This window comes from Oncorhynchus tshawytscha, linkage group LG28 (genome assembly GCF_018296145.1).
Source record: "Oncorhynchus tshawytscha isolate Ot180627B linkage group LG28, Otsh_v2.0, whole genome shotgun sequence".
NCBI lineage: Eukaryota > Metazoa > Chordata > Actinopteri > Salmoniformes > Salmonidae > Oncorhynchus > Oncorhynchus tshawytscha.
In genome coordinates this window covers 2037502-2052704 of record NC_056456.1, presented here as the reverse complement: position 1 = coordinate 2052704, position 15203 = coordinate 2037502, and the positions used below count along the sequence as shown (strand labels likewise).

Sequence of the window (15203 nt, the reverse complement as noted above, 5' to 3'; positions counted from 1 at the left end):
TAAAGGTACAACCTAGATTCGAGCCAATGTTGAACATGTTACTACACCAACTGTTACACCCAATGACAAGTTTATGCGCATGAGCTTAGCTAGCCAACGTTGCCATGACATTGCCTGTGTGATCGGGGATTTCTGCTGCCTATCTTCAAACTGTACTGTCTTTGGTAGCCTGTTCCTCAGGACAGTTCAGTGCACAAGAAGACCTGCTCCCCTTTACCATCATTTCTGAAATGGGAAACTCCGTTTCTGAGTGAAACAGAAACACATATATCGGCTTCTTTCTTCAAAGGATCCCAATTCACAGTCATGCTGGGTATCTGTTTACTAGTTAGTTTATGAAGCACAGGAACAGTAGGCTGTCTGGATGTCTGCATTCACAGTGTGACATAAACAGTTCCAGCTCTACAGTATATACCCTGTTGCTTTTCAATGCCCATTGAGTACTTGGGCTACCAGGTGTGTGGAACATATCTTAGTGATCAGTTACAATTCCTGATCAATGAGAGAGAGAGACAGAGAGAAAAAGAGAAAGAGAGAGAGAGAGAGAGAGAGAGAGAGAGAGAGAGCAGCAGCAAGATGTGTGACCTGTTGCCACGAGAAAACGGCAACCAGTGAAGAACAAACACCATTGTAAATACAACCCATATTTATGCTTATTTATTTTATCTTGTGTCCTTTAACAATTTGTACATTGTTAAAACACTGTATATATAATATGACATTTGTAATGTCTTTATTGTTTTGAAACTTCTGTATGTGTAATGTTTACTGTTAATTTTTATTGTTTATTTCCCTTTATATATTCACTTTATATATTATCTACATCACTTGCTTTGGCAATGTTAACACATGTTTCCCATGCCAATAAAGCCCTTGAATTGAATTGAATTGACAGAGAAAACCAGCAGGATAGCCCTCAAGGACTAACGTTTTGTACTCCTGATATTAGGGGAAAATACACTAAATATACGTAGGATAAATATTATTTTTACACAATAGAGTTGTGACTACAGTATACTATTACTGCATCATGGGAGATGTAGGCATTTGACTCATACTGCTAGAAAATAACCATTCCTTCTGGCCAGCTACACCCTGTACCGATGATGGCTTTATCAAATACAGCTATGGCAAAAACATTTACACCAAATCATAGCATGTTCTTTCAATTCCCTCTGTTGATAAAACACTAAATGTATAGATAGATCTACATTATATTCAGCTCTACAGATTATGTTACTCTAGAACGTTCAAATATATATGTTTGTAATAGACATGGTTCATCGACAGTACAAAGAGATGATCTGGGAGGTGACATTCTGTACATCGTCATGACACAGCTTTATAGAAGAAAGGAAGAGAATATGCTTTGGGGAGAGGGTGCTCACGTAGGCAATGATGTACGTTATACTGTATGAATTAGATCTATCAAAACGATATACATATTCCAAAATGAAAATCCAGAGAAGAAAAGATACATTGTGAACAGGGTTGTTAGTATCATACAGAGACATTGACATTCGGTTTCCCATTTCCTTTCCACCCATCTTGGAATAAGCCACCCACTGTAATGTACTACATTGATTGATCAGTAATAGTTCTCATCCCTGCACCCACAATGAAAGAAGAAGCCAAGAACCACATGTAGTTATAATAATATAACTTTGATTTGACAAATTGATTTGTCTACAATGTCAACGTCAGTTCATACATCTTTTCTCTGTCACAATCTGTGCTCCTTTATTCAGCAGTTCACTGTCTCTTTCTCTCCCACTCCGGCGCTCCTCCTTTAAACCAGTTTGGCCTTGTTGAATGGGAATCCTCCTTCAGTCTGTTTGTCATGTAGAAAATAGACTCTTCTCTCCCCCTCTTCCATTCTCTCCTCTCTTCCGTTCTCTCCCCTCTTCCGTTCTCTCCCCTCTTCAGTTCTCTCCCCTCATCAGTTCTCTCCCCTCTTCAGTTCTCTCCCCTCTTCAGTTCTCTCCCCTCTTCAGTTCTCTCCCCTCATCAGTTCTCTCCCCTCTTCAGTTCTCTCCCCTCTTCAGTTCTCTCCCCTCTTCAGTTCTCTCCCCTCTTCAGTTCTCTCCCCTCTTCACTTCTCTCCTCTCTTCAGTTCTCTCCTTTTACAGCCCAGTTCTGCTGTCACATATCTGGAGCGAGCAGGTCCTACCATAGCTACTGGTGACGTATTGTTTCAGCGGAGGAGAAAGGGATCGAGAAAGGGATCGAGCTAGGAAAGGTTTCCGAAGGAGGCTGCAGGGAGAGAGAGAGATCGAGAGGCAAATTCATTATTTAGATATGGATAGAAGGAACAGTGGAGTTTGGGGTTAGATGGGCATCACTGGGTGTCTTTCACACCCTGATAGCCAATTCCAACACACACACACACACCCACATCCAGAACCCCTGCCTCCGTATTACCTCTCTTCAAACTCTGTCTCATCTGTCAACAACCTGGTTGCATTGAGAATTGTTTCTGAAACAGGAGTCTGTAGAGTGCAACCATTCTCAAACTCATTGACCTCTATGAACGGTTGATTTCTGTGCCAACTACACTCTGCCTCAAATGACAACAAAGGACGCTGGGAAGACTATATTTCCTATCGGAGGAATAAAAAGCAAACACGGAGACATTTGGGATTTGAGTCCCTCCCCTGATATAGAGAGAGTAACAGCCACCTGTCTCTAAGACATGGCCAAATCTAACATGGTATTGGAATCAAACACCCTGAGACAGACACAGGGAGAGACTGGGTTAGCAGGTAGAGACAGAAAGGCAGATGGGATTGAGGGGGTGGCTTGACATTGTTCAGGTAAAGAGGTACTTTCTCTCTGATATAAACACATCAGAGACCAGGGAGAAGAGAGGAGAGAGAAAGCAGAGAGGCGGACGAAGGGGTTCCGGAGAAAATTTGTGTTTGAGTAAAAATGTCATGTTCTTTTTTAATTGCTGAGCCTGTCATGCTTTCTGCCTCAGTGAATTTACATTTCACCTGCAGTTCTGTTGAGCGTGTAGACAGACAGGCAGCGCACGGAACTGTGAACAGAACTCCACTTGGACACGGAACATCAGAGCATATGAGAATATGAGAATGGCGCTGCATTACATAGCAGCCATTTTAAAGGCTCCTGACCAATTCTGCTATTTTGTCTGGGTTTTTTTTGTACATAATGTTAACACCATTGTTTCCTATGACCGAAAATAGATTATAGACATCAGAACCAGTCAGTATCTGGTGTGACCACCATTTTCCTCTTGCAGCGCGACACATCTCCTTCACATAGAGTTGATCAGGCTGTTGATTGTGGCCTTTCTAGAAGTGGCACAGGGTTGACGGAGGGACAGGTCAAAATGTTGAATTTTGGCACTTTTGCAACCCTTCATTCATATGATTAATTATTTATTGAATTCTCCATGTGGACTATATTAAAGGGCACTTCATTTAATATGATAAGGTTTTAAAATTCAATATTGGTGCACAATTTCTACTTTAAATATCAAAGGGATGCAAAAGGCCCTCTTTTCATGGAATGACCCAATAAAAGTTATAGGGGTCTGTGCTCAGGGTGATTACAATGTTGTTGTGAGCGTCTGATAGATTCCTCTGCCCACAGATAGATTCCTCTGCTGGAAGAGTCCAGAGGCAGGAAGCAGTGGGGACGCAACCCCGAGGAAGAACATTGAATCAAACACACAACGTTTACTCAGTGCTTTTGTTTACAAACCTCTACCCATACACACTTGGTGGTAAAGGTCTGGAGAGAAATAGAAGTTAAAAGAAGGAAGACAGAAAAGGTGAGAGAAGCAGAACTGAGAGTGTGACATACATTTAAAAAACACTGGAGGTCAAATCTAAAAACAAGAAAGAGCCTCAGTCGTGTAAACAAACCCCAAGCTAGATCCATTTAGTCAAACCCTTGTACCTTAAAAACAACCTCTCTTTAAGTAACACAGCAATCAATGTTAAATATCATGTTCATTTCTGTCAGATGAATCTGAAATTACAGTGTATGATATGAGTCGCCAGGCTGAAATCCTCTGTTAAACCTCCCACATTCAACTTTCCACCCTCCCCTTAACCCCGTCCTCATCCCAACACTCACTATCTCCAACCCCTGCCCTCTTAATCACCCCTCCCTCACATACTTCCCCTTAACCCCATCTTCACTTCCATCCCTAATCCCCTTTTCATCTCCTCTCCTCTCTACATCCTTCCACCACCTCTCTCCCTCACCTCTCTTCCCAACCACCCGCTTGGTTATCAGGTGTTTTATGAGGCCACTCAATTAGCTATCTGATAGGACACAGTCAATGCCTGTTGAACTGGAAATTAATAGAAATGTCCGACACAGCATTTTAACTCTCCCCCTGTCTTTCTCTGTATCTCTCTCTCTCTCTCTGTCTCCCCCTCTCTCTGCCGTGCTCCTTCTCTCCCCCTGTCTTTCTCTGTATCTCTCTCTCTGTCTCCCTCTCTCCCTGTCTTGCTCTTTCTCTCACCCTGTATCTCTCTCTGTCTGTCTTGCTCCTTCTCTCCCCCTGCATCTCTTCCCCTGTATATCTCTCTCCCTGTCTCCCTCTCTCTCTGTCTTGGTCCTTCTCTCCCCCTGTATCTCTTCTCCTGTATATCTCTCTCTCTGTCTCCCTCTCACTCTGTCTTGCTCCTTCTCTCCCCCTGTATCTCTCTCTGTCTCCGTCTTGCTCCTTCTCTCCCCTGTATCTCTTCCCCTGTATATCTCTCTCTGTCTCCCTCTCTCTCTGTCTTGCTCCTTCTCCCCCTTCTTTTCTCTCATTAATTAAGAGTCTATTGACACACCTGTGAGTCAATCTAAGTAACATAACAAATAAATCCCCATCAAAATGTGTCAGTTTAAGATAGAGATATCTGTTTAGCATGGGCTGCGTCTCAATCCACCACATTAGCCTATGTCAGCCTTTGTCACTCCCTGACCATAGAAGCCCTTGGTTTTCTATGGTGTTGTAGGTCACGGCGTGACTAGGGGGTGTTCTAGTTGATTTATTTCTATGTTTGGGATTGAGTATGGTTCCCAATTAGAGGCAGCTGATTATTGTTGTTTCTAATTGGGGATCATCTTTAAGGTGTCCTTGTTCCCACCTGCTTTGTGGGATATTGTTTGTGTATGTGCTTGTTGCACTACGTTACTTCACGCTTCGTTGCTTGTTTATTGTTTTTGTTGAGGAGTTTCACTTTTAATAAAGATGTGGAACTCCGATTACTCTGCGCCTTGGTCCGTCCATTATAACAAACGTGACAGAATATCCCACCAAGCAAGGACCAAGCAGCGTGTTCATGAGGTAAAGGAGTTTTGGACATGGGAGGAGATCATGAGTGGATGCGAGACCCTACCTTGGCGGGAGTCAGGAAGGACAGTAACGACGCCGGGGGCCGCGACCACAGAAACTACAAGATTTTTTTTTTGGGGTGGGGGCACATGGAGCTGTTGGTTGAGCAGCGGAGAGTGCAAGAGCCCGATTGGCAGACAGTGGAGGAATTCAATGAGGGATACTGGAGAGAGGTGGAGGCGAGGAGTAGGCTGCAGCACAGGTGTGCTGAAGAGCGTGTCATCAGTCCGGTGCCACAGAAACCCCAAAGTTATTTTGGGGTAGGCACATGGAGCTGGCGGCTGAGCAGAGAGAAGAGCCAGAGACCGTCAGGGAGGCGATGGAGAAGTTGTGGGGGAGAGAGATGTTGGTCAAGTGTGTTCTGCTCAACATTCGACCTGAGGAGCCTGTCAGCAGTCTGGTGAAACCTGTGCCGGCTCCACGCTCCAGGCCTCCAGTGCGCCTCCCCAGTCCGGTACATCCTGTGCCGGCTCCCCGCACTCGCCCTGAAGTGCGTGTCAACAGTCCGGTGCCACCTGTGCCGGCTCCACGCTCCAGGCCGCCAGTGCGCCTCCCCAGCCCAGTACGTCCTGTCCCGGCTCCCCGCACTCGACCTGAGGAGCGTGTCATCAGTCCGGTACCGATGCCCAGTCCAGGCACGGTGACCAGTCCAGCTCCAAGGCCGGAGCCTTCCTCTGTGCCGATGTCCAGGCACAGTGTCCTGTCCAGCTCCAAGGCCGGAGCCTTCCTCTGTGCCGATGTCCAGGCACAGTGTCCTGTCCAGCTCCAAGGCCGGAGCCTTCCTCTGTGCCGATGTCCAGGCACAGTGTCCTGTCCAGCTCCAAGGCCGGAGCCTTCCTCTGTGCCGATGTCCAGGCACAGTGTCCTGTCCAGCTCCAAGGCCGGAGCCTTCCTCTTATTGTTTTTGTTGAGGAGTTTCACTTTTAATAAAGATGTGGAACTCTGATCACGCTGCGCCTTGGTCATTCCATTATAACAAACATGACAGCCTTCCGCATCTGCAGTGAAAGGTAGCCGAGCTACAGCGGGGTTTCTAAGACCATGAGACGTCCCCAAAATCGGTCTTCTCATGAAAACTTCTGTAGCATCCAAACGGTTACACTCTAAGGAAAGATGAGATTCTCACAAACACAAAGATATTCTCTGTTTTGCTCGATGACCTCGGCAAGTGTCAGGGGACTCGTCTGAAGGTAACCTGGTACCAGTTTAAAAAATGAGTGGAAGTATTAAGGTAGCTTCGTGCCAACAAAAAATGGGGTTAAATGTGTCCAAAAAACAAAAATATTTCCTGAGCTTTCTTATATCTCCTAGATATAGGACAGACACTTCAAAACCTTATTCCTTATGATGAATTCTTTTACTGTCTATTTTGCTAATTATGAATGTGTAATTCAATGCATGTCTATGGGCTACAGTAGTAGAGGCCAAGATCAATATTCATTTGTTTTATACCTACAGGGTTCCTAAAATTCACAAGCGAAAAGTTAAATGATACATGGTATGACCATCTTAAAATATTCCATATGATAGCTCAGTAGAACCTTCCTCTGTGTACAATGTCCGGCATTGGACAGATCTGGCTACGGACATTCACCATGTGGAAAAAACATTAAGCACACCTTTCCATGACAGTCTGACCAGGTGAATGCAGGTGAATGGATCACTCACTCACTCACTCTCCTCACCTCTGCTGAGCAGCTGCAGGTTGCGGACCTCTTCTCTGACTTGTAGCTGAAGGACCTGCTGTAGAACCTCCTGTCTCAGTGTCTCCTGGACAATGCCCATCCTCTCCAACTTCTCCCCGTTCAACCTCAGCAATGCACGACCTGGAGGGAGAGCGGGGAGGGAAGAAAGAGAGATGGAGAGAGACTGTTAGAACAGGTGTAGCACATGGGGATCGCTGATTACAGTCTCTCAAGACATGGTTTCAGAAAGGTAGTGATCATTTTTCATGCAGTACGGACAGTAGCTCAACTTACCCTGTCCCGTGGCTCAAGCTACACCACACTTGGGTGGTGCCAAGAGACCACTTTCTTTGGACAAGCTATGTTTTCAAAACTGTAACGTTTACATGAATTCGGATTATATCCAGGGATACACAACATCCTGAAATATATGTATATATCTTTGTTAGATAGAATACTATATTTCCCTTGATGGAGTGATTCTGAATGTAAAAAATGGCTCAACCTACCCCTCTCCCCTACTGCTTGACTACAGATAACTGCCAAATTAAAGGAGCAAATGAGGGATACAAAGTACAGTGGGGCAAAAAAGTATTTAGTCAGCCACCAATTGTGCAAGTTCTCCCACTTAAAAAGATGAGAGAGGCCTGTAATTTTCATCATAGGTACACTTCAACTATGACAGACAAAACGAGAAAAAAAGAATCCAGAAAATCACATTGTAGGATTTTTTTATGAATTTATTTGCAAATTATGGTGGAAAATAAGTATTTGGTCACCTACAAACAAGCAAGATTTCTGGCTCTTACAGACCTGTAACTTCTTCTTTAAGAGGCTCCTCTGTCCTCCACTCGTTGCCTGTAATAATGGTACCTGTTTGAACTTGTTATCAGTATAAAAGACACCTGTCCACAACCTCAAACAGTCACACTACAAACTCCACTATGGCCAAGACCAAAGAGCTGTCAAAGGACACCAGAAACAAAATTGTAGACCTGCACCAGGCTGGGAAGACTGCATCTGCAATAGGTAAGCAGCTTGGTTTGAAGAAATCAACTGTGGGAGCAATTATTAGGAAATGGAAGACATACAAGACCACTGATAATCTCCCTTGATCTGGGGCTCCACGCAAGATCTCACCCCGTGGGGTCAAAATGATCACAAGAACGGTGAGCAAAAATCCCAGAACCACACGGGGGGACCTAGTGAATGACCTGCAGAGAGCTGGGACCAAAGTAACAAAGCCTACCATCAGTAACACACTACGCCGCCAGGGACTCAAATCCTGCAGTGCCAGACGTGTTCCCCTGCTTAAGCCAGTACATGTCCAGGCCCGTCTGAAGTTTGCTAGAGAGCATTTGGATGAAGAAGAAGATTGGGAGAATGTCATATGGTCAGATGAAACCAAAATAGAACTTTTTGGTAAAAACTCAACTCGGCGTGTTTGGAGGACAAAGAATGCTGAGTTGCATCCAAAGAACACCATACCTACTGTGAAGCATGGGGGTGGAAACATCATGCTTTGGGGCTGTTTTTCTGCAAAGGGACCAGAACGACTGATCCGTGTAAAGGAAAGAATGATTGGGGCCATGTATCGTGAGATTTTGAGTGAAAACCTCCTTCCATCAGCAAGGGCATTGGACGTAAGCTTCTGCCTCTGATTCCAAAGGTTGCAAGTTTGAATTCAGCAATAGAAAGTTGTTTTTGACATTTTTAGTGTTAAGCCTATCCCTAACCTTAATCCCTTACCGTAACCATTCAGAGGTAATGCCTAAACATAACATTAAACACTTCCAAATTCGACATTTGGAAACATGATGAACATTTAATTCTGAGGTGAGAGCTGTTAGGTGTTTGTGTGTGTCAGTCACCAGATCTCAACCATCAACAAAGCTCCAAATAATGGGATTTATCTTGGGGGAATGGTGTCGCATCCTTCCAGTAGATTTCCAGACACTTGTAGAATCCATGCCAAGGTGCATTGAAGCGGTTCTGGTGGCCCAACGCCCTACTAAGACAAATGTATAATCTATGACAAGGCACATTGAAGCGGTTCTGGTGGCTCGTGGTGGCCCAGCGCCTGACTAAGACACTAGTAGAATCTATGCCAAGGTGCATTGAAGCTGTTCTGGCTCCTGGTGGCCCAACGCCCTACTAAGACACTTGTAGAATCCATGCCAAGACGCATTGAAGCGGTTCTGGCCCGTGGTGCCACAATGCCCTACTAAGACACTTGTAGAATCCATGCCAAGGTGCATTGAAGCTGTTCTGGTGGATCGTGGTGGCCCAATGCCCTACTAAGACACTTGTAGAATCTATGCCAAGGTGCATTGAAGCGGTTCTGGTGGCTCGTGGTGGCCCAATGCCCTACTAAGACACTTGTAGAATCTATGCCAAGGTGCATCGAAGCGGTTCTGGTGGATCGTGGTGGCCCAACTCCCTACTAAGACACTTGTAGAATCTATGCCAAGGTGCATTGAAGCGGTTCTGGTGGGTCGTGGTGGCACAATGCCCTACTAAGACACTTGTAGAATCTATGCCAAGGTGCATTGAAGCGGTTCTGGTGGCTCGTGGTGGCACAATGCCCTACTAAGACACTTGTAGAATCTATGCCAAGGTGCATTGAAGCGGTTCTGGTGGATCGTGGTGGCACAATGCCCTACTAAGACACTTGTAGAATCTATGCCAAGGTGCATTGAAGCGGTTCTGGTGGCTCGTGGTGGCACAATGCCCTACTAAGACACTTGTAGAATCTATGCCAAGGTGCATCGAAGCGGTTCTGGTGGATCGTGGTGGCACAATGCCCTACTAAGACACTTGTAGAATCTATGCCAAGTTGCATTGAAGCGGTTCTGGTGGCTCGTGGTTGCACAACGCCCTACTAAGACATTTTATGTTGGTGTTTCCTTTATTTTGGCAGTTACATGTTGTTGGGTCCAAGCTTGCTGTACAATATTGAAACCGATTCAGTCTTTCTACAAACATGCTCTCAAGGTGCTTGATAACAATTCCAATAGCCAACACCATTGTAACATCCTCAGAAAGCATGAGCTGGCCTTCCGAGTTGCGCAGTGCTAGCTATGCCACTAGAGATTCTGGGTTAAGTGGGCATTGTGTCAAGAAGCAGTGCGGCTTTGTTGGGTTGTGATTCGGGAAGACGCACGGCTCTCGACCTTTGCCTCTCCCGAGTCCGTACGGGAGTTGCAGCGATGAGACAAGACTGTAACTACCAATTGGTTACCTATGAAATTGGGGAGAAAAAGGGGTCCAAAATAAATAAATACAAAATAATAAAAAGAAAGCATGAGCTTGTGATCTGGGAAAGTGTTGTGCAATACACAGACGCATGTCTCGTTTTCAAGATCCTTTATGGCCTGGCTCCCCCTCCACTTAGTGCCTTTATCAAGCAGAACATCCATGGCAGCAGATCCACAAGGTCTGTCATGAGAGGTGATGGATACTGTAGTTCCCAATAAGGAAAAGCACCTTCAGTCTGTGAGATCTTCCCATGTCTCTTACACACTGCCTTCAGACACAGGTACCTGCGCTACCTTCCGCGTTTTCACAAAGAACTCAAAGACATGGCGAAAGGACAATCAGGTGTGTGAACACAATCTATAGCTGTTAATAGCTGCTTTCCATGTTGTTTGTTGCCTGTAGATTGTGAGGTGTGTAGACATTGTTGTTGCTGGAATTAAATGGCTCTATGTTTTAATACCCAATTAAAATTAAACACTCGGTCAATTCATAAGGATTTGTAAGACCCTTATTCTATAATAATGGACAGAGCCCAGTCTTAAAGTCAGTCAGCAGAGTTTATTCACGAGAGTACTGAACACGATACAGTTTACCACAGGTTATAAACTGAAAATGACATCATTAGTTCCAGTACCAACCCGTCTCTTCTCCCACCCTGGTACAAAGGCAGTATCTCAAGCCTTCCCACATCGTCTCCCTACCAATTTAATATAATTTATGAGCCAAGGTCTTCTTGTGTAGATAAGCATTCTAGCCAGTCTGAAGATATCGTTCATTCATTTCTACCAAGGAACAGACAGTCATTCTTCTTATTCTTGATTATATATTTACACACATTATATTCAGTACTAGGATTAATAAAGAAAATTCATACATATACAGTAACATAATAGTATTCTGATTAGTACATATACAGTAACATAATAGTATTCTGATTAGTTAGTCCTGATTGAAATGTATACATAATTAGTCATTATTGATAAAAATTCCCTTAACAATTGTCTTTTTGTTTGATTGCTTTTTATGTTATTGCAGTCTGTCTGCATGCTACTGTACGTATCGGATCGTCAAGACACATCTCAAAACATATAAATGAGCTGACCACAATCAATTTCAATAGAAAGTTTCAAAAAACAGATATGATTCTGCAACCATGAACAGGAATGCTAAGCCAGACAAATGAGTTTGGGGTCTAAAATGATGAAATATTAAAGCTTTAAACTTCTCACTAAAAGCTTCACTCATACATACTGTAAGTTATACTTCAACCCAAAATGGTTCTCCAGTAGATCATTCAAAAAGACTCATCCTTTGTTAAAAAAATTGCTTTTTGCCAATTAACAGATAAAAAAATGATAATTTATGACTAATTAAAAACGTGTCTGCCTGCCATACATTACAGACACAAATTGGCTGAAAGGAACTGGTATAAATTGAAAAATATACCAGTTTCATTTCAGGACAAACGATGTTGACAGCTGCGCCATACAGGTAGCAGAATAAATGGGAAGAGATTTTCGATGTACCGATTCCATGGCACATGGTTAATGAACTGGTAAAAGGTTTTTCTCTTTAAATTATTATACAAAATTCAAGCCACCAACAGAGTGCTGTATATATGTTGCATACAACCATCTCAGCTCTGTAGATTTTGTTGTCAAGACACAGAATCACTGGTCATTTGTTCTGGTCTTGCCCCTATGTAGCATGTTTCTACTCACAGGTTCAGGAATGGTTCAAAAATCACAACGTTCACTTAAAATGAACCTTACAAATAGCAGTGTTGGGTGATCTGGAAAGCCATAGTCAGTCAATAAATAATATAATACTACTGGTAGGAACGGTTTTCATCTTTGGCTCACAATCTGTGGATCTGTGGTTACCGATTAGAAAGGTTCAAAATGTATGTGAAACATCACAGCACAATTGAAAAATATATGGCACATGGAAACCAAACGAGGGTGGTCTTTGGTGATAGGTGGGATGGTCTGAGGGTTGGGTTAGAGAGCTGAGGTCTATGGTGATAGGGAGGATGGTCTGAGAGTGGCTGAGGGGTGAGATTAAAGAGCTGAGGTCTATGGTGATAGGTGGGATGGTCTGAGAGTGGCTGAGGGCTGGGGTTAAAGAGTTGAGGTCTATGGTGATAGGTGGGATGGGCTGAGAATGGCTGAGTGGTGAGATTAAAGAGCTGAGGTCTATGGTGATAGGTGGGATGGTCTGAGAGTGGCTGAGGGCTGGGGTTAAAGAGTTGAGGTCTATGGTGATAGGTGGGATGGCTGAGAGTGGCTGAGGGCTGAGGTCTATGGTGATAGGTGGGATGGGCTGAGGGTTGGGTTAGAGAGCTGAGGTCTATGGTGATAGGTGGGATGGACTGAGGGTGGCTGAGGGGTGAGATTAAAGAGCTGAGGTCTATGGTGATAGGTGGGATGGTTTGAGAGTGGCTGAGGGGTGAGATTAAAGAGCTGAGGTCTATGGTGATAGGTGGGATGGGCTGAGAGTGGCTGAGGGGTGAGATTAAAGAGCTGAGGTCTATGGTGATAGGTGGGATGGGCTGAGAGAGGTTGGAGGGGTGGGATTAAAGAGCTGAGGTCTATGGTGATAGGTGGGATGAGATGAGAGTGGCTGAGGGGCGGGTTTAAAGAGCTGAGGTCTATGGTGATAGGTGGGATGGGCTGAGAATGGCTGAGGGTTGGGATTAAAGAGCTGATGCTTGGTATTGTATTATTGTCATGTGACTGCTTATATAAAAGTACCATGTATGTCAAATGTGTCCGTGGAATGTATGTATATCTGGCAGAATGTGTAGGTGGAATGTATGTATATGTAGCAGAATGTGTAGGTGGAATGTATGTATATGTAGCAGAATGTATGTATGTGTAGCAGAATGTGTAGGTGGAATGTATGTATATGTAGCAGAATGTATGTATATGTAGCAGAATGTATGTAAATGTAGCAGAATGTATGTATATGTAGCAGAATGTATGTATATGTAGCAGAATGTATGTATATGTAGCAGAATGTATGTATATGTAGTAGAATGTATGTATGTGTAGCAGAATGTATGTATATGTAGCAGAATGTATGTATATGTAGCAGAATGTATGTAAATGTAGCAGAATGTATGTATATGTAGCAGAATGTATGTATATGTAGCAGAATGTATGTATATGTAGTAGAATGTATGTATATGTAGCAGAATGTATGTATATGTAGTAGAATGTATGTATGTGTAGCAGAATGTATGTATATGTAGCAGAATGTATGTATATGTAGTAGAATGTATGTATGTGTAGCAGAATGTATGTATATGTAGCAGAATGTATGTATGTGTAGCAGAATGTATGTATATGTAACAGAATGTATGTATATGTAGCAGAATGTATGTATATGTAGCAGAATGTATGTAAATGTAGCAGAATGTATGTATATGTAGCAGAATGTATGTATATGTAGCAGAATGTATGTATATGTAGCAGAATGTATGTATATGTAGCAGAATGTATGTAAATGTAGCAGAATGTATGTATATGTAGCAGAATGTATGTATATGTAGCAGAATGTATGTAAATGTAGCAGAATGAATGTATATGTAGCAGAATGTATGTATATGTAGCAGAATGTATGTATGTATATCTGGCAGAATGTATGTAGGTGGAATGTATGTATATGTAGCAGAATGTATGTATATGTAGCAGAATGAATGTATATGTAGCAGAATGTATGTAAATGTAGCAGAATGTATGTATGTGTAGCAGAATGTATGTATGTGTAGCAGAATGTATGTATATGTAGCAGAATGTATGTATATGTAGCAGAATGAATGTATATGTAGCAGAATGTATGTATATGTAGCAGAATGTATGTATATGTAGCAGAATGAATGTATATGTAGCAGAATGTGTGTATATGTAGCAGAATGTGTAGGTGAATGTATGTAAATGTAGCAGAATGTATGTATATGTAGCAGAATGTGTGTATATGTAGCAGAATGTATGTATATGTAGCAGAATGTATGTATATGTAGCAGAATGTGTGTATATGTAGCAGAATGAATGTATATGTGTAGCAGAATGTGTGTATATGTAGCAGAATGTGTAGGTAGAATGTATGTATATGTAGCAGAATGTATGTATATGTAGCAGAATGTATGTATATGTAGCAGAATGTATGTATATGTAGCAGAATGTATGTATATGTAGCAGAATGTATGTATATGTAGCAGAATGTATGTATATGTAGCAGAATGTGTGTATATGTAGCAGAATGTATGTATATGTAGCAGAATGTATGTATATGTAGCAGAATGTGTAGGTGGAATGTATGTATATGTAGCAGAATGTATGTATATGTAGCAGAATGTGTGTATATGTAGCAGAATGTATGTATATGTAGCAGAATGTATGTATATGTAGCAGAATGTATGTATATGTAGCAGAATGTATGTATATGTAGCAGAATGTATGTATATGTAGCAGAATGTATGTATATGTAGCAGAATGTATGTATATGTAGCAGAATGTATGTATATGTAGCAGAATGTATGTATATGTAGCAGAATGTATGTATATGTAGCAGAATGTGTAGGTGGAATGTATGTATATGTAGCAGAATGTGTAGGTGGAATGTATGTATATGTAGCAGAATGTATGTATATGTAGTAGAATGTATGTATATGTTGCAGAATGTGTAGGTGGAATGTATGTATATGTAGCAGAATGTATGTATATGTAGCAGAATGTATGTATATGTAGCAGAATGTATGTATATGTAGCAGAATGTATGTATATGTAGCAGAATGTGTAGGTAGAATGTATGTATATGTAGCAGAATGTATGTATATGTAGCAGAATGTGTAGGTGGAATGTATGTATATGTAGCAGAATGTATGTATATGTAGC

General features: G+C 42.5%; 1 protein-coding gene across 1 annotated transcript in view; it reads right to left on the bottom strand.

Annotated features, from left to right (window-relative positions):
- Nucleotides 1–2053: 2053 nt before the first annotated feature.
- Nucleotides 2054–15203, bottom strand: part of LOC112226438 (sterile alpha motif domain-containing protein 10) — a 161978-nt gene continuing 148828 nt past the window's right edge. Inside the window, exons 4-5 of the mRNA XM_024390820.2 lie at nt 7048–7188; nt 2054–2253 (exon numbers count right to left, since the gene is read on the bottom strand). Coding sequence (XP_024246588.2) covers nt 2231–2253; nt 7048–7188 — 164 coding nt within the window. The 3' untranslated portion in view covers nt 2054–2230. The remainder of the gene's footprint in view (nt 2254–7047; nt 7189–15203) is intronic.